The following is an 18037-nucleotide window of genomic DNA, read 5'->3' as shown; positions in this document are numbered from 1 at the left end:
GTTCTTGCGTTATGCTTCTTTATTGATTCATGGATTGTTTATCTCAGCGTCTCTTTAGAGAAGAGAGCATGCTGGTGAGGGGGTGGGTAGAGCACAGGCAGAGAGCAAGGGCTCCCCCCGGCCCCTTCCAGCGTGTGGCCTCGGAAGCCGGCCTCCCCGCTTCCTGAAGAAGGTCCAGGCACAGTCTTGGGACAGTCCTCCACATCCCGGTCCCTCCAAGGGCAGCAGGGACTGAGAGCTGCCGGCCGAGGAGCCCATCCCGCTGTTTCCGCGTGAGGGCCATAGCTAAGCCTGAGTTCTGGGGAGGAAGCAGCAGCTGAGGCCTAGGATTCCCAGTCATCCTCGTCCTCCTCTCCCGGTGGCTGCTGTGGGGGAGGCAGAGGCGGGATGGAGTCTGACATTCGGGCAAAGGCTCCACCTGGCCCTTCGCTGGCCCCGGGCGCCGGTCCTTTCCCGGAGATACCTGGGAGGGCAGGGGTGGAGGGTGAGGGACTTGGTTTGGGGCACCAGTTCACCCAGCCCCTAGAGACTTAAAAACAGGGAGAAAAGGTAAAATGCACAGGACACAAAATACCCCAAGACCCCAGCCCTGGCAGGCAGCTGGTGCTCTGCCTCCTACCTTTGCGCCTCATGACCAGCTTGTTAAAGAGATCTGCCATCAGGTCCCCACCTTGGCCCGTTGCTCTCACTGCAGTGGGAAAGCCACGAGTGAGGGACCAAATATGAGATCTGCCCCTGGGGCGACAGCCTCAGGATTCAGTCGCATTTGTCCTCTTGCTGACAACCAACAGACCCCAGCCCTCTCCACAGCCACCATTCACTGCCAGCTCTTGGAGCTTGTCTATCAATCAGTGGATCCAGCTTTGGGGCACTAATGAGAAAATGGTGACATTTGAGTCCCATTGTCACAACCGCCCTGTGAGACCAAGGGGCAAATACGAGCAGCCTCACTGCACAGATGAAGAAACTGGCCCAAGGAGGCTGGGCAGTTGACCTGAGGTCAAGTGGAAAGCCCAGACACAGGGCTGCACTCATACTTAGGACTGAGGACTCCAGGGCACTGCTGCTTCATGCCCAGGGTTACAGTGATGCGGGCCTTTAGGATTCATAGCCGACGGGATCTGTAGCCTCAAGAGGCTTACGGGAGCAGGACTGAGCCAGCCCTCCAGGTCCCCTGTCTCTAAGTGGGTCTCAGTCCTGACCACTTCCTTGGACAGCTCCTGGCAGAGTCTAAGCAGGTTCTCTCTCACACTTCGAGCTGGGTGGGGCTCCGTCTCCTCCCAGCTTAGAGAAGGAAGTTCCACTAAGGAGGCTTCAAACCAGGAAGGAACCATGGCCCAGGCAGGGGAGATGGCCACCCAGGGCTTCCAGCAAATGCCCTTGGGAAAGCAGGGGGCAGGCTGGCTGGGTGCTGGCCTTCTGACACTTGGGGTGGGCAGAGGGTACCCTGCTGGAGTCTGGGATCAGAAGAGAAGGTGGCCCTTTTCTTCGAGCCCTCCCCTGGAGGGGGTCCCCTCACCTTGTTCCTGTTCCTTCTGTTTCTTCTTCTCCAGCTTGCGCTCCTTGACACTGCGGAGCTTGGCCTTGCCAATGCCCCCAGCCTGGCGGATAGACTCCAGCAGAGTGGCCCGGCCACTGGAGGGCTCAACCACTTCCCTGGGAGCTTCCGGGACTGGAGCTGGGGGTGGAAAAGGGTGTGAGGGAGAAAAGCTGCCCAGGCAGGAGCCTGGCCCAGCCTAAGGGTCTCGGGGGTCCAGGGGCTTCCCCTCAAAAGCCTGGCTGTGAGGAAGGGCTCTTCTTGAAAGAGGAGGCCAGTTGGAGAAGCCAGGCCTTCAGAGACTGTATGGGGCCTGGATGCTGACCACCCACCTGAGCTCAGGAAGCAGTGTGTGCAGGTGCCCCTGGTTCCTCTCCAACCCCACCCTGCAAAGGTGCACCCTGGGAGTTTATCCAGGTGCTGACAATGATGAACTTGACACTTGAGCCAACAGGGGATTTTTGTGCCACCCAGGGCTTATCTAGGTGCAGGAGACAGACTTGGAAATATAATATCAACACTGGAATTCTGCAGTTTACGGGACACACGGATGTTTTGTTGCTGTAGGTTTCTTTTAGTAGCCCTCTTCCATTGGTTTAAGTGGGAGTGGGGACCGCAGCTCCACCTGTCCAGGCCCCTCCACCCCGGAGATCAGAATTCCAGGGCTCTACAGACAGTTTGAAAACCACTATTGTCTGCACCCAGTGGAGCAAGATTTTGAAATTAGGACTATCCTGAAAATTTATGAGCACTTAACAAACCTACGGAAAATTCTTTAGGGATCCAGAAGTTAGAGGCCCCCTCTAAGAGAGCACACCCCAGCCCCCATGCACCAGGTGCTGCTCCTACCTGAGGGACGGACACCACCTCTGCTCTCATCCTCCCTCGTACCTTGGCCCGGAGAGGCCGTGCTCAGGGGTGGGGGTGGGGGTGGGGGTGCGCTGACCAGCACTGCTGGGGCTGGAGGAGGCGGTGGCGGTGGGGGTGGCGGTGGGGGTGCTATTAGCACCCCATCTTCTCGGTCTGGAGCAGAAGTGTGAGAAAGTATGAGGTGCCTAGGGAAGCAAGTGGCCGAGCAGGGGAGTTCCCACTCAACTCCCACTCCCAGCTCTCAGCTCACCTGGCTTGAAAGGCTCGGCAACCTCTGTGTGGAAGGTGGGCAGCTCTGGAATGGTACCAGGGGCAGAGGGGGCAATGCCAGGGCCCAGGTCGGCACTGTACATGAGGTCATCAGCGATGCCTGGCAGGTCAGGCAGGTAGGATGGGACATCGATCTCAGGCACTTGGCCCAGGTCGGGCACGTAAAAGTAGTTCTCTGGAACCTGAAGGATTAGGTAGGGGTATGTGAGCAGACGCTGTAGGGAGCCTCATGCATACCCGGGTGGGAGGAGGGGCAACCCCCTCACCTAGAGAAGACCGGCAAGGCCACACTTCCCCATCCCCCGTTCCCCCCCCCCCCCCACCCAAAGCAGCATGTGTCTCTACCTGTTGCTCCAGCTGCTCTCTCTTGCTGATGGACAAAGGGGCATCAAACAGCTTCTCTTCCGTCTCTGCCCCCAGCATCACATGGGTCTTTGTTACAGCTCCAGCCAGGGGGTCCAGGAAGACATATTTTTTGTACCTACAGAGGTGGGGTGGAGGTCAGGCAATCATCTGTTCTAGGGCCATGGTCCTGACCCACCTTTCCCACCACCAGGAGGCACAATTAGTTTGTTGTGTGGACTCCCAGGCCTTACAAGACAAACTAATCTGTCAGCTCCTGGCTCCCCAGGCTGCAGAATTCTGCTGTACCTGATTCTGATGCTCCCTGGTTCCCCCACTAAGCCAGGCCAGGCCTCCCACCCACCCCTCCACAGCCCTGCCTTCTGGCCATACAGGTTCTCAGTGGTGTTGAAGAGCAGTAAGGAGCTGACGGAGCTGATGTTGCTGGGAAGACCCCCGAGTCCCTCCTCAGCCTCATCCTCAGGCTCCAGCTTCGTGTTCACACACACAGGGAAGTATTTCAGCTTCTCCTGAGGGGGAGAGTGAGGGGTGGGAGGAGGTGACAGAGGGATGGTGGGTTTCAGCACGAGGCCAAAGTGACCTCCACCCCATCCTGGTCAGAATCCTCTTGGGGGACAGAAGACTATGGTGGGCCCTCAGTTCCTCCCCAACATCCAGGGCCACCACTGGTCACTCCCTGCAAGTGTGCACTGTGTGTGTCCATCAGACCTGCAGGGCCCGCTCATCCAGGGGGCGGTGCTTGCTCTGGATCCTGTAGCGGGGGCGTCTCTGCAGGCCAGGGTCTTGGGCCCCTGTGAAGATGGACCCATACTCCTGTAGGCGCTCTGGAGCTGGGTACTTGGCACTGGAGAACACCTGTCAACACAGGGAGGGTCTGAGATCACTTCTTCAGGGGCCTGAGAAGCTCCAGAGGGCTAGGGTTGGGGCTGGGGGGATCCTGGGCAGGAGGCAAGTTTGAGGTATGGCTGGATAGCAGAGGCAGGGACCTGAGTGTGGAGAGATGGTAGGGAATGGGATTTCTGGGACTACCCACAGCCATGGGGACACAGGGCCACATGTGCTACCTTGATGGCCTTCTTGCTGCCCTTGATCTTCTCAATCTTGGCCTGGGCCAAAGAGACCCTCTCCCCAATGGCCTGCAGCTGGCTCCGGCTGAGCTCTACTCGCTGGGAGATCCTGCCACAGAAAAAGATCACAGGGGCTGGGGGCTTCTCCCCGAGCCCTGCAGCCTCCTGTACCCCTCCTGCTTCTCACAGCAAACCTGCAGAGCCAGGGGTTTGGGCAAGGGCTCTCAAAACACAGTGTTACCTGCTTGTCAGGACCGATCTTGGAACTGCCCAGGTGACCTCTAGAAGGATCACCTACCCTGAAGGGTCTAGGAATGAATGGTATGAAGTTCCTTAGAGCGCTGGGTAGGGATGGGCAATACCCTGGCCCCAAGTTAGTGCCTGTACATGCCACCTGAAGGACCTGGTTCCTGCCTCCAGGATTTTGATTATAGCCTCAAGCAGGGGCAAGCAGAGACAGACTCCTCATGACTTACACGTACATATTGACTATGTATTGACCTATTGACAGATGAGGATACCAGAGTTCACCAAGGCTGAGTGACAGGCAAGGATGAGTCCAAATTCAAGTCTTAGACCTGTTCACGAGGAATTGCCCTGAGACATAATAAATGGCTTGTGTGGGTAAATCCCAAGTCCTCACCATGGTTCTCATGCTTGTGGTCTGGCTGCTTATAAGCTGACACTCCCCCCAGCCTGGATCAGGGTGCTCCAGCGACACCAGCACCTTGCTATTCCCTGAACATGCCAAACCCATCCTTGTTGCATGGCCTTTGCATCAAATGGAGTGCCATCCCCACATATCCCCATGGCTGCCCCCTAAACTCCCTGTGCCCCTCCTCTCTGAAGCCTTCCCGAGGGTGGAACCCAGGATTGCACCTGTCCCTCCCCAACCCCCTTCCACACAGAGCCACTGGACATTATGTGTCCAGGCCTCTGTGTGCCCAGGGGTGAGGGCTTTGCCTTATTCCCTGCTGGACTCCCAGCATCTGGGACAGTGCCTGGCACTGTCAGAGGCTCCCTCTGAATGACTGACACGCATGTGCCCTGAATGTAAATGCTTGTGAGCCTTACACTTTCCCCACAGTATTCAGCAGCAGCAAGGGTCTTCTCACCACAGAGGGGACTCAGGCTCACATGTGCCAGGGCATCCTTCTCCCAGTCGCTCCCCTACCTCCAAGAACACCAGCTCCCACCTGTGACCACCAAGTTCCACATGCAGAGCGGTCACATCTCTGCATTCACCCGGCAGGAGTGAGCGCACAAGTGAGGCACGAGAAACAACGAGGCAGGGTTGCAAGTTCAGTTCATGGGGATGGGTAGGAAGATACAGTGGGTGGCAGAGGGGCCCTATTGTCTGTGGGGTCAGAGACTACGACGGCAGGGAACTCTGGGATTTCCTTAAAGGATGAAATGAACAGTCAAGACCGGTTCAACCTTCCTAAACTACCCCCACCAACTGTAGAAGGTTTTGGCCCCCAGAGAAGCCACCAATCAGCCAATTTCACAATCCAGGGGTCTCCATCCCTAATGAAGTCTCCCTGATTACTCCCAGCTCCTCATGGCAGAGGGCTCAGTGAGCTGGGGGTCTGGGTACAAGCAGGCACCTAGAGCAGCTCAGTGGTCCTTCACAGACTGGTCTAAGTGGGATCGCAATGCAGATAGAGAACAAGAGGACACCGTTTCCTCCCAGTGAGAAAAGGCAGAACCACTCGCACGAGCTCCATCTTTGCTGCCAGGGAGAAAGGTCTTCATCCACTGGGAAGGGAACCTGAGCGAAAGCTGCTTCCTCCAGTTCCCAGCTCAGCCACTTTCTGCCCTGGGGTGCTGAAGCAACCTCAGTGGTTACGTAACCACTCCACTGGAAGTCAACATGGAGAGTGGGAGGGACAGCAGAAACAGAGATGGACAAAGGCTGCTCTGTTCTGGTTCTTCCATCAAGGAGAGAAGGGCTGATTTCTCAAAGTTGCAAACATCAAGCTTAACAATGAACCCTGGCAAATTTCCAGAATGGATTATTAAATTGAAGGTCTGTAAACACTTTGAAAAGGAAGAGGTGGATCCCAGGGGCCAGCATTGTTCTAAATTCACAGCATTTCTTTCTTTGACAGGGTTATTAGACGGGTGTATCAAGGGAAAACCTTAAACACAGTGTATCTTGAGTCAGCAAGGATTTTGACGGCTTCTCACAAAATCCTGTGGACAAGATGGCGCTATGGGGTTTGGAGGAGACTGCATCAGAGCCAGACAAACAACAGCACCAAAGGGCACTGCTGAAGAGGGCACTGCAGAAGAATGGAATGATTCAGCCTGGCACAGTGGTCTCCGCAGAGCCCCGCCCCACTCATTCAACACTTGACTGTAAGCTGGGGATAGCAAATGGAGGAGGGTCAAAGTGGGCTGCATGATGGAATCAAGACTCAAATAATCAAGACTCCTAAGAGGCCAGAAGGGTGGACTGCAAGCAACAAAATGAAATTGACAAGAAATGGATGTGAAGCCCAGGCTTTAGGTTTAAAAAGTCAAGTGTTCAAATACAGATGGAGGTTTAGCAGTAGTTCAGGTGAAGCAAGACCTGACGTTTTGGTTAACTATAAGCTCAGTATGAGCTAAAAGCATGCTAAGCCTCTTTAAAAAGAAAGGCGATCTTAGAGCATACAGCTCCTTGTCTGTCTCCTGCCTTTCAATAAACAACATCCACTCTCTTGGAGGCACTACAGGGAAAATAGAGCCCTGGATTAATGAGCTAGTCTAGTCCAGGCACCAATCTCATCCACAGCTGTGTCCCCTTTAAACTGGATCCGCATTTTCAGAGGACTCTGGATTCCCTTCTAGACTATAGGGACTGTCTTATTCCCTGTGGCATCTCTAGCACCTGGGACAGTGCCTGACCTGTAACCAATACTGGCTGAATAAAAAGTGACAAGTTAACGAACGTCCAAAGGAGGGTGATGAGGCTGGTGATGAGTGAGAACTCCTGTCATACAAAGATAAGTGAAGAATGTTCTGGTTACAGATAAGATGACTTACAGAATATGATAATTCCGTTCAAATATCAAAAATATCATGTGCTGTTGGGTGGAAAAGCGATTAGACTTATTCTCTGTCACCCCAGAGGGCTCCCTTAGAACCAGTGGGTGCAGTTACAAGGAAGCAGATCTCAGTTCTACATAAGGAGAACTTTCTAGTAAACAGCTGCATAGCTTTGCAAAGCAATCAGATTCCAGCTGGATGACCACCTGTCAGGAATGCTCCGAGGGAAGATTCCTGTGCGGGGCAGGGGAATGGAAGGCATGATTTCCAGGGTTCTTTTATTATCCAAGAGCCTATAAGTCTAAGTAATGGCTTGCTTGTTGACAAAGCCCCCAGATAGTCCAATCTCTTATAGTCATAGTCATATGCCACGATGCCAAGGACAGCACCGACCGTGGATGAGAGAGCTTTCAATTCCCCTGCCATCTCCACCGGAGGACTGGCAGCCTGTGTTAGGAAGGACTGTTAGGCCACACTAGGGCTGGACTGATTAGCAATGTCCACCTTGAGGGCAGGGGGACAGTGGCAAAAAGGCAATTTGTTTGTCATTCCTGACCTGGACCCCCTGGCTTGGTGGCCTGCTGAAAGGGAGGTCGGTTTCGAAGCTCATCCCTGAAGCCACGCCCCTGTAACATGTTTGCCCAGACACCAGCAGAGGGGGGCTGCCTCTCTCGTCGTCAGAGATGGGACTGGCTCACTCAGTCTCCTCAGAGGTGGGACAGAGAGGAATCCCATAACACACGTCTGCCCTCAGGGAGATTCCGGTCCACCAGGGAGACAAGTAACTACGACGTCCCACAGACCTGGCCTTAACATCTATTAGTAGCAGTGTGACCTTGGGCAAGTCACTTAATTGGCCTATGCCTCAGTGTCTTCAGCTGAGAAACAGGAATAGTAACTTCTATATTATGGAATTATTGTAAAGGTTAACATGAGTGAACGTATGTCTAGTGTTCCTGTACTAGCTGACATGTCCTGAGTGCTCAGTTAACATCTGTTATTACTGCCCGTAAGACTGGGAGGGAGGAGGGGCTGCAGGCACTCAGAGGAAAGCAAGAAGAGGCAGTGCGGAGCAGGCACAGACCAGGAGGCTCCAGGCTGAGGGAACAGGACTTCGCAAGAGAACACTATGGAGGCAGAGTACAGAGCAACAGGAAGCGGCTCCCCTGGCTGGGGTGGGAGGCGATCAAGGAGGCACCAGAGAGGCCACTCTCTTCCTGGCGTGGGAGATGGAGGGGGATGGGGTGGCCAGGAGTGCCTGGGCCCACCACCTCCAAAGCTACCCCTATTCCCTTAGGGGAAGATTTCCTATGAAGCCAGGCAGGCCCACAGCCCCTGCAAGCCCACCATGGCCCCTCAGGATCAGCATGCCAGTCCTCCAGAGAGGCTGCTGGGGAGGAGGGAGCCCCCTTCTGACCCATAATTGCTGCTGTTCCTCCCTTGCCTGTCCCATGCCCTCACAGCAGACCCTGAACCAGAGCTCTTGCCTTCACCCTTCTCTTCTCCACTCTCTGGGATAATTAGGAATGATGTGCTAATTATGTGAGCAGCTGACTGAGTGCTTCCTAACCCTGGGAGTTACCAGGTGCCAATCAGTAGAGAGAAAGCGGGGAGAAAGGAAGGATGGAGGAAGGGTGATAGAGAGGAAGGAGGAAGTGAGGAAAAGGGGAAAGTGTGGGGTAGGTGAAAAGAAGGGAGGAGAAGGAGGAGGAAAAGCAGGAAGAGGAGAAGGGAAGAGGGAGGAAGTGGAAAGAAAAAGAGATAAGGGAAAGGCCTGGCAGAGCAAACCCTCCCCATGAAGAGGGAGCTGAACAGGCTGCGACTGATGAGTCCCAACTTCCACACCCAGAATTTGTCCAGCTCCTCTCCCTGGACCACTGCCACCCCCTCGGCCTCCTCATCTAAGTCGTGTGAAGCAGCTGACATCTCTAGGCAGATATTTCGGGGCCTGGGTTCTCCCAGGTGAAGAGGGGGATGGGTGAGGGCTGGGGAGGTGTGCTAGGCAGGAAGAGGGGCCAGGGAGGGGGTTGGAAGGAGGGGGTGGAAGGGAGCCTGAGAGGTACTTGTCATTGTTTCTAGTCTCTGTGCGGCTCCTGCCGTGGCAGAGCAGGAGGAAGGACCCCCAGCTTGGAATGCTAATTTCCCAGGCGCTCACCTACTTATGGAACAGGGCACAGGCTCCAGGGGGGCCTGAAATGGGGGGAGCAGTGGAAAGGAGAGATAGCAAGTGTCTCTTCTCTACCCACCTGTCTCTTTGCAAGAGGTTTCTAAGCAGGAGGAGTGCATTTAAGGGGGGAGATTCCAAGCTGGGGTCACATCCCCAACTCAAAAGCCCAGGAAACATGAAAAGCCCCCAGCTTGATGACTGCTGCAGGACAGGGGGCAGGTGAATGAGGCGAGGTCTCAGCACTCCCCACCCCGACTCCCAATCATCCTCCCTTTCCTTCATCCTCTTCCCAATCTGTCATTGTGTCCTGTCATTGTTCCCTTTGAAATGTCTCTTATCCAGCCCTCCCTGCCTGCAACTCCCCTGGACTGCAGCCTCATCCCTTCCATGCCCTGACTACAGGAACAGCCCGCAGCGTGTCCCTGGAGTCCACTCTCTCCCCCACCTTGTCCACTCTGTGCTGGCTGCCTGACATATCTTCCCCAAACTCTTCTGTCCCATCACTTCCCTGCTCGACAACCTATCACACCTCCTTAAAACTCCTGAATCCAGCTCAGAGTTCCGTCCTGTTAGGAGAAGCCTCCATGGGCCCTAAGTTACTTATCCCAACTTCTCACTCACCCTGCCCCCTCCCTCCCACTCCTGCCCTGAAGCATTCCCACAGCACTGAGGAGGCATGAAGAAGCGAGAGGCCGACTCCCAAGAGCGCACACTCAGAGGGGGAAGCAAGGCCCACAGACACACGGAAAGCTGACTTTTCACACCCTGTTCTACTGTGAAGGAGCCAAATGTATGGGACAGGCAGCAATGTCTGTACCCCAGTACAGAAGCACCCCGTTCAGGCCAGCCTTCCTCCAGGAGTCCGTGATACACCATGCTCCACATCCGGGCCTCTGAGCCTGTGGCACCCATTTCTAGACCCCACCAGATGACCTGCACACCCCTCTTCCTAACCCTGCCTCACCATAACCCATCCCTGCAATGGCCTAGCTCATGCCCCTCTCCTTCAGGAGGCCTTCCCTGACCATGGGGAGCAGGCGTGTGGTTTTCCTCTCAAGCATCTACTTCCTCCTTATGCAAGTAAGGGCTCCCATTTCCTTTAGGGGCTCCATCGCTCCCCCAGGCTCAGTCTCTGCATTTCAGGTGGGCCTAACCCATGGCTTAGGGGTGATGCATGTGACCAGGGTCTAAGCCAGTCAGCGTGTCATGCCCCCTGGCCCCAGCAGTCAGCTCTGGGATAGACTTGAGAACCAAGCCAGGCCAAGGGGCAAGTGGGACTTCGGAGGAAATGCTGACACGGAGGAAAGCACTCTTTCCTGCTGGACCTGAACCTGAGTACATGAGCTCAGGCCTGCTGGTTACTTTGCCACCACAAGAGCAAGGCCTGTCTGGGAATGGAGACAGCCTAGCAGCAGCAGCTGGGGTGGAATAAAAGAAAAATCAGGTCCTGAAGACATCATTTAAACCCTGTGACTCCAAAGCCTTCTCTACCAATTGGTTACTTTTTGCTTGCATTGATTTGGGGACTTCTGATTGATAAATGTGCCACCAATTCTTACTTATTTCTCTCTTCCCTAGATCCCCAGAAGCCCACAGTTCATGCTATGCAATTAAGAACCAACCTAGGCCTACTGCTTTCCCATTCTAGACTATAAGATCCTTGAGGACAGGAACCATGTCGTTCACATCTTCAGCACCCTTCGGGTCCAGCATATTGGGCACATGGTGGGAGGTCAATGGGGTGACCTGGACCTGGTTGTAATGGGAGCCTAGACGCAGGTACAGGGCTCTTGAGAGGCATCCTGCCCTCCCTGAGCCAAGCCTAGCCACTTGGAGAGCCCATACCCATGCTCAACTCACACCACTCCCTCCCCAGGAGATGGCCTTCTTGCCCTTTCCTCATCCCATCCATGGGCGGGGGGACACGAAACTGTCCACAGTTGCCAAATACTAGCAAGGGAAAGGGAAGGATGCTAAAAACCCAATGCTCCCTTAGACAAAGGCAAGCAGCAGTCACAATCCTGGTGAGGAAACATAAGTATTTCCGATGGATTGTTTTTGGCATCCATCTCAATCACTGGGTATGGGGTAGCCATAATCTGGGACTGATGGCTCTTAAAGGCCTGTGACCTCTTCCTTAGGCATTCTTTGGGCATATTTAGCACAAGAAGCGCGCCTAACACTTTCTATAACTATTGATAGCAGGTTAATGGAGGGCCACCTTAGGCAGCCAATGAGCAGAGATGGTATCAACAGGTAATAAGAGCAAATGCTTACTGAATGCTTACTTGATGCCAGGCACTTTAATTCCCCTGAAAGTTTTAATACACTGAATCTTTACAATAATCCTACGAGGAAGGCACCATTATTATCACCATTTTATAGATAAGAACACTGAGGCTTAGAGAGTTAAGTAACTGGCCCAAGGTTACAGAGCCAGCAAATGGGGACGCCAGACTGGGCCCAGGCAGGCTGCTCCAGAGTCACCCCTTAACCACTTGAGGGCACTGCCCCTTGGGTACATTTACTTTCTGCATAGGCTTGGGGCAGACAGGTGCGTAGGGACAGGCCAGAGGCAGAAGAGTAAGAGATGTGGTGTTTGTACCAAGTTCAAGTGGAGACAATGACCCCCCCCTTCTGCCCCCACTGGGAAAGGCTTCCAGGAAGAGGTGGACTAACACCTGGTGAAGGAGGAGACTGCGTGGTGAAGCACGCCTGATCTAGGGCACAAGCAGGGGAAGGGGAGGGGACCTGGACCACACACGAGAGGGACCTCGAGCAGGCAGTCAAATGCTTCACGCTGGGTGGGGTCGAAGGTCCCTGGTGAGGCACGGTGTGGGCCCCCAGCAAGGAGACGCCCTGAGCCCCATCTCAGGTTGCTTATGGAGCCATACACAGGACGAAACCTGGGCCCTCGGCAAGGAAACAGCAACGCCATTCATTCATGTTAAATAAACACGGGATGAAAAATCATTATAGCCCAAGGACAGTGCTAGATCAGTGCCGGTGAGGCAAAACGCTGCCACTCTGCGCTCAAAGCCGGCGACGACCCCTAAGGCCCACCTCACCAGCCTCTCACACCCTCAGCCCCTCCTCGCTCCAGCCACCTGGCTTCCATTCAGGGCCTTCCCATCTCAGGGCTGTCTTTCTTTCTGGAACGTTCTTCTTCCCAACCTACCCACTCACAGTAACTCCCACTCACCCTTCAGATTTTAACATACATGTTTTTCTCCACATATACCTTCCTTGATCCCCCCAGACTAGGTCAGGGGTCCCGTTAACAACTCTCCTCCACAGCGAGTCTGAAGCCACAACACCCGGGTGTGACCCCTGCCTCTGCCACTTGCACTGGTCTCTTAGCCTTTCTGTGCCTCAGTTTCCTCATCTATAAAATGGAGATAACAACAGCACCTCCTCACAAAGTGGTGTGAGTGTTAAACGAGTTAATGCACTCCGATCAGTGGTGGTACACGGTCAATACTATGTAAATATTAGTTATTACAAAATTATTATAAATCGGTCTTATCACAACTGTAATTAAATGACTAACGCACAATTGATTCGTTAGAGTCTGTGTCTCCTGCCAGGGTCTATCCTCTAGTTGGACAGGGACGCGGCCGTATTCATTGCTGTAACTACAGAGAGTAGCACACTGCCTGGCACATGAGAGGTGCTGAATAAATATTTGCTGGCAGCAGGAATAAGTGAAGGAACAGGGCCCCCAGTGGGAGGAAGAGACTGAGCTGGGAGAGGAGTACCCCCACTGGGGCCTGGGGATTCACAGGCAACCCAGGGGGCTAAGTGCGCAATAGTAGTGAGCTCTTACGAGAAGAAGTTCTAAGCTGGGCGCCTAGCTTGGGCCCCTTGGGCACAGGGAAGCCAGCTGGGTCCCCCCAGGACCAAGAATCACCCATGCTCCTAGAGGGTGCATTCCTGGGAATGGAGAGATGACTGCCCGGATGAGGGTGGCCCCCTGATTGGTGAGGGTGGGTGGCAGCACCCACCTGCTAAAGATGTCTCCGGAGACCTTCTGTAGGTACTGCAGGGCATCTGCCACCTGCTGGATGGCCTCCTCTCGCCGCAGGTCCGGCTGGATGAGGGGCACCATGTAGGTCTGCCCTGCCAATGAGTGCTGGGTCCTCGTGGGAGTCATGGTGCCTGTGGGTGGGAACCGGAGCGTCAGGACAGCTCACACTCACCCACACCCACCCACCACAGGGCAAGGTACCAGGAGAAGACGGCACAGCCCCCCACCACAACTGTCTGCCACAGGTTCAGCCCGTGCAGGGGGAGTGGGGGACAGAGCACTGGGTGGGAGGCTCATAGTCTATCGGTGCTTGTTGGGTGAATGAGGGAGGGAAACGCATAGGGACAGCAGAGACTGATGAGAAGCGCGTTCAGAGAAGGTGCAACATTGACTAACTGCTATAAGGTGCTTGGTACCCTTTCCATACATTATCTCATTTCAACTTCCCACGCCGGGTGAGCAAGAAAGAAACCCTTGCTGCAGAGTAAATGAGGCTGGAAGCAGAGAGATGGATATGGGGAAAAAATTCCCTGCATCAACTTCCAAATGGTACGTGGGTCTGGAAAAGCACAGAAAATGTTGACTCCTGGGTTCTTCTCACTGTGGCCTGTTCCTGAGATAGAATAGGCCATGGCTGGTGACTCCAGGTATGGGAGTGTCTGGCTCTGCTCACCCAGGCTAGAGCTAAGCAGAGCCGGGAGGAAGGAGGGACATGTGGGGGGCAGAGGACAGGAAGAAAAAACACTCCTTTGAATTGCACGATGAGGGCAGAGTCTATTTATACTGGGTTTAATTAACTCCGCTCCCTGGTGCCACTAAAGCAGCAATCACACTGCAGACGGCCCTGATTTGATTGGCAAGAGACACACCAGGCAGAATATTAAGGCACCAGGCCCCTATAAATAGGCCTAATCACAGCCCCTCAGTAGAAGACAGCGAGAAAGACATTAATCAGGCCTGGCACTGTGCCCCAGACCTGTTCTCCTAGGCACCATGTTGGGGCCCCTGGTGGCAACAGACGTGTGAGTAGGTCTGGTTAAGTGTGGCAAAGGAGGGCTTAGGAGTTTTCATTTGGGCTCAAAGTGCTGTGTGACCTTGGGTAAGTTGCTTGTCTTCTCTGAATCTCTGATTCTTTTCATTTCCCATTCTACAGTCTGAGAGTGGTGCCACTAAGAAGTGGTTACTGCCAATGTGTCACACCAGTATCTTCACCAAGCTGAGGCTTATTCCTTTGCTCCTTCTGCTGGTTTCCCCTCGCCCTTCCTTCTACCCTACTTGTTCTCTCCTACCCTTCCAAGGCCAGCACTTTTCCTCATGCGACAGTTCTGCTGTTCAACTTTTTCTCCAGCAGTGATACCCTCAGCTTTCCAGACCTGAAGCTGCCTGGAGTCCTCATCAGGGCCAAGAAGGAACTCCTCACCTCTCCAGTTCTCCTCCCTGCCATCAATGACCAAAGTGGGCCAGCTGATCCCTACCCATGTGAGGAGCCTGACCCTCGGAGACCACGCACTCCTTTCAAGAATGCTCCCCTTCTTTGTATTTCCACTGATGCACATTTGCTGGCCATCCTACCGTAGTTCTGTGCCTGTTTCCCATCTGTAAGACAGACGGGGGTAAGAGGTAGAAGATACTCTACTGTGCACACCTTGAGAAGCACTCCTCATGGTTAGTTACCACGTCTGTGTGTGTACATGCAAAAGGGGGTCGAACAGGCACACATCTAGACAAGAAAGCAGCAGTCCTTCGAAGAGGAAGAGACTGAGCACAGCTGCTTAGTGGTTTGCTAATTCTGTCTGCAAACAGCTACTCATCAATTACGAGGTGCTGGCCACGATCACAGCAAAGATAAAAGGACACTGTACTGGCGTGGAGACAGCCTCGAAAACAAACGCCCTGTGATGAGTGCCCTAACCCGCGTGAGTACAGCGCGGCGGGGGAACACTGCGGAGGGCGGGAAATCCTCTGGGGTTAGGGAGTCAGGAAAAGCCTCTCTGCACAAGCTGTGCCTCCCTGCGAGGCTCAGCGAGAGAGCAGCGAGACGCTCCGGGTAGAAGGAACAGCCTGAACCACGGCTTGCCGGGAAATGGCAAGTGCTTTTCAGTGGTGAGGGTATAACCATCCCTGGGCAAGTGGCAGGAAAAAGAAAGATAATGAGGCCAGTTTGTGAAAAACCCTGATACCACGGCAAGGAGTTTGGACTTAAGCCTGCCGGCCAGGAATGAAATCCTTAGACCTACGCCATCCAATATGGCAGCCACTAGGGACTTGTGGCTATTGAGCACTTGAAATGAGGACAGTTTCAATTGGGATGCAGTCTAAGTGTAAAATATACAGTGAATTTCGAAGACTTAGTAGGAAAAAACCCCATAAAATATCTCATTAAAATGTTTTATATTGATTACATGCTGAAATGACCATATTTAGACATATTGGGTTAAACAGAATATAGTACTAAATTAATTTCACCTGTTTCTTTTTACTTGCACGTGTGTATGAGGAAGAGCGGCCCTGAGCTAACATCTGTTGCGAATCTTCCTCTTTTTGCTTGAGGAAGATTGTCGCTGAGCTCACATCTGTGCCAATCTTCCTCCACTTTGTATATGAGACACCCCACAGCATGGCTTGATGAGCGGTGTGTAGGTCTGGGGCCTGGAAGCAGAGCGCAGGAACTCAGTCACTACGCCACCGGGCCGTCCCTGTTTTTTTACTTTTAAAATCACACACGTGACTCACATAATATTTCTATTGCACGGCGCCACTTTAGAGAGTCTGGTAAAAACTGTGGACTCTTCCAGGAAAAATGAACACACGTCATACCCTCTCTTACGATGCTGATTCTAATTTCGGAAGCGCACGACATCCTTACTGCACCGCATCCGCGAGACCCCGCTCCCAGGGTCTAGACCCCAGGTTGAAACCGCTGCGGGGGGCAGGCAGGAACCCAGCACGGTTAAAGCAGTGTGGGGTGACCGGGGAGGGACGGCAGCTGCAGAAGCGGGGCTGGAGGCTTCACTTCCGCCCTGTTCCCGGGGCCCAGGGCGCAGAGGGCCTCGGTCACGTGAGGGTCACGGGGCCGCCGGCCGACAGCGGAAGCGGAGCGCGGGCGGCCCGAGGCCGCTCTCCCAGCAGGGCCCCCCTGCGCCCGGGCGGCCGCGCTACGGGGAAGGCGCACGGCGAGGAGCCGCGAGCTGGGGCCGAGGCGTCTCCCCGGCCGGCAGAGGCCCGCGCCGCTTCCCGGCCGCGGTGAGGCCGGGCGCAGGCTCTGCCGGTCCCCCGCCCCCGGGCCCGCCCCGCGCGCTCGCCGCCCCCCGGGCCCGCCCCCGCCGCTGCCTCTCCGGCCGCCGCCTCTCCGGCCGCGCTCGCCCCTCGCCCGAGCCCCGGCCCGCGGGGGCCCGCGCCGCCCTCACCTGCTCGCTGCCGTGGCTGTGGCCGCCGCCGCCGCCGCGCTGCCGCCCCGCCCGCCGCCCGGCCCTGGCGCCGCCGGCCCCGCCTCCCGGCGCTGCTGGCCTCCTGGCGCTGCGGGTCCCCCACAGCCGGCGCTGCGGGCCTCCCGGTGCTGCGGGCCCCCCACTCCCGGTGCTGCGGGCCTCCGGGTGCTGCGGGCCCCCCACTCCCGGCGCTGCGGGGCGGCGAGGCGCAGAGGCCCCCCCTCCCAACGGTGCACGCGGCGCCGACCCTCGTACCCCGAGCGCCCGCCCGCGCCTCTGTGCCCTCACTGCTGTTCCCTCAGGCTCTCCAGGGACGCCGCAGCCCCGGCCCAGTGGGTACCGGGCACGACCCCCGCACGCATCAGGAAGCTCGCTCCCCTCTGGCCCTACAGATGGAGATGAACTAGCAAGTCTTCCAACACACCGTTATTTTCCTGTCCTGACCTCTGTAGGCGGTTGTCCCCGCAGTCCACTTAGTTCCCTCCCCCCTCTTTAAAATTAAATGTATAAGCCAGACGCAAACGACTAATGCTGTCTGCCACCACGTCAGTCCGGAAGGTGCCCGGAATAGTCGTCCACGGACACAGGGATCGGAAGGGGATTCGGGGAGGGGTCGGGGCGGGGGAGTCCCCGTGGGATGGGTGCAGAGTGCGGCCAGGCCTCGGGGGAGGTCTCCTCCCGGCTAGGCCTCACCTGCGTCCTGGAGCTTTAGCGGGAATCCCGTTAAGTGGGACTGGCCCCCTCGTCTGTATCAGATCCCCCCCAACATCTGACGGAACTCCTGGTCCCTGCCTCTCCCCATGAGAGCCCCGCCTTCCGCAGGCATCCTCTTAGGGCAGTTCAGCAGAGAATTACACACCCTCTTAGTGATTTTCTGTCCACGGACATCCTCGCCCCCCTCCCCCCCGCTTCTTCCTGGCTAGAAACCCTCAGTTGTCCATGCGGTATTCGGAATTGACCCCAATTCTATACTGAGGTCTCTTTTCCTCTGTTGCAAAGTCCCAAATAAGATCAGTTTTAACCCCTTTAACTACTGTCCAGCTCTGATTTTCTTTGACATGTCGGCTTGGAGTGATGAAAGTTCCCGAGATTGGTAGTGATGGTTGCACAACAATATGAATGGACTGAAGGCCATGAACTGTACACTTAAAAATGGTTAAAATGGTAGATTTTGCGTTATGTATATGTTACCACGAAAAAGAAGCTAGATAGTTAAAAAAAAAAAAAGACTGAAAAAGTTAAATACATAAAGGAAGCATTATTTCAGAGATCCTT

At 55.0% G+C, this 18037-nt stretch overlaps 1 protein-coding gene across 5 annotated transcripts; it reads right to left on the bottom strand.

The window, feature by feature from the left end:
• Window position 1: 1 nt before the first annotated feature.
• WASHC1 (WASH complex subunit 1) lies at window positions 2-17339 on the bottom strand. Of its 5 annotated transcripts, none has more exons than XM_070269780.1 (12): window positions 16742-16849; window positions 15801-15983; window positions 13312-13465; window positions 4105-4216; window positions 3749-3895; window positions 3413-3549; window positions 3023-3158; window positions 2658-2859; window positions 2387-2560; window positions 1520-1678; window positions 620-688; window positions 2-463 (listed from the first exon to the last, which is right to left on the bottom strand). In XM_070269780.1, exons 3-12 carry the CDS (start codon window positions 13458-13460, stop codon window positions 324-326), a joined length of 1425 nt encoding a protein of 474 aa, XP_070125881.1. In that variant the 5' UTR covers window positions 13461-13465; window positions 15801-15983; window positions 16742-16849; the 3' UTR covers window positions 2-323. The 5 variants fall into 5 exon arrangements, with proteins under 5 accessions (XP_070125881.1, XP_070125882.1, XP_070125883.1 ...); XM_070269781.1 differs by lacking the exon at window positions 16742-16849 and adding an exon at window positions 16068-16598; XM_070269782.1 differs by lacking the exons at window positions 15801-15983; window positions 16742-16849 and adding an exon at window positions 17187-17339.
• Between the last annotated feature and the right edge of the window lie 698 nt (window positions 17340-18037).

The sequence above is a fragment of the Equus caballus genome, chromosome 6 (assembly GCF_041296265.1).
Source record: "Equus caballus isolate H_3958 breed thoroughbred chromosome 6, TB-T2T, whole genome shotgun sequence".
In the NCBI taxonomy this organism is placed as follows: Eukaryota; Metazoa; Chordata; class Mammalia; order Perissodactyla; family Equidae; genus Equus; species Equus caballus.
Note: the sequence above shows the minus strand (reverse complement) of the source record. Positions and strands in the feature narration are given on the sequence as shown.

Coding starts and splice junctions, on each gene's coding strand:
- WASHC1 (XM_023642977.2), bottom strand. CDS start 16,194: ATGTCGTGCGCTTCCGAAATTAGAATCAGCATCGTAAGAGAGG. Junction 13,466..16,151: donor AATCAGCATCGTAAGAGAGG/GTATGACGTGTG, acceptor TCCCACCCACAG/GCACCATGACTCCCACGAGG. Junction 3,550..3,748: donor TGGATGAGCGGGCCCTGCAG/GTCTGATGGACA, acceptor TCTCCCCCTCAG/GAGAAGCTGAAATACTTCCC.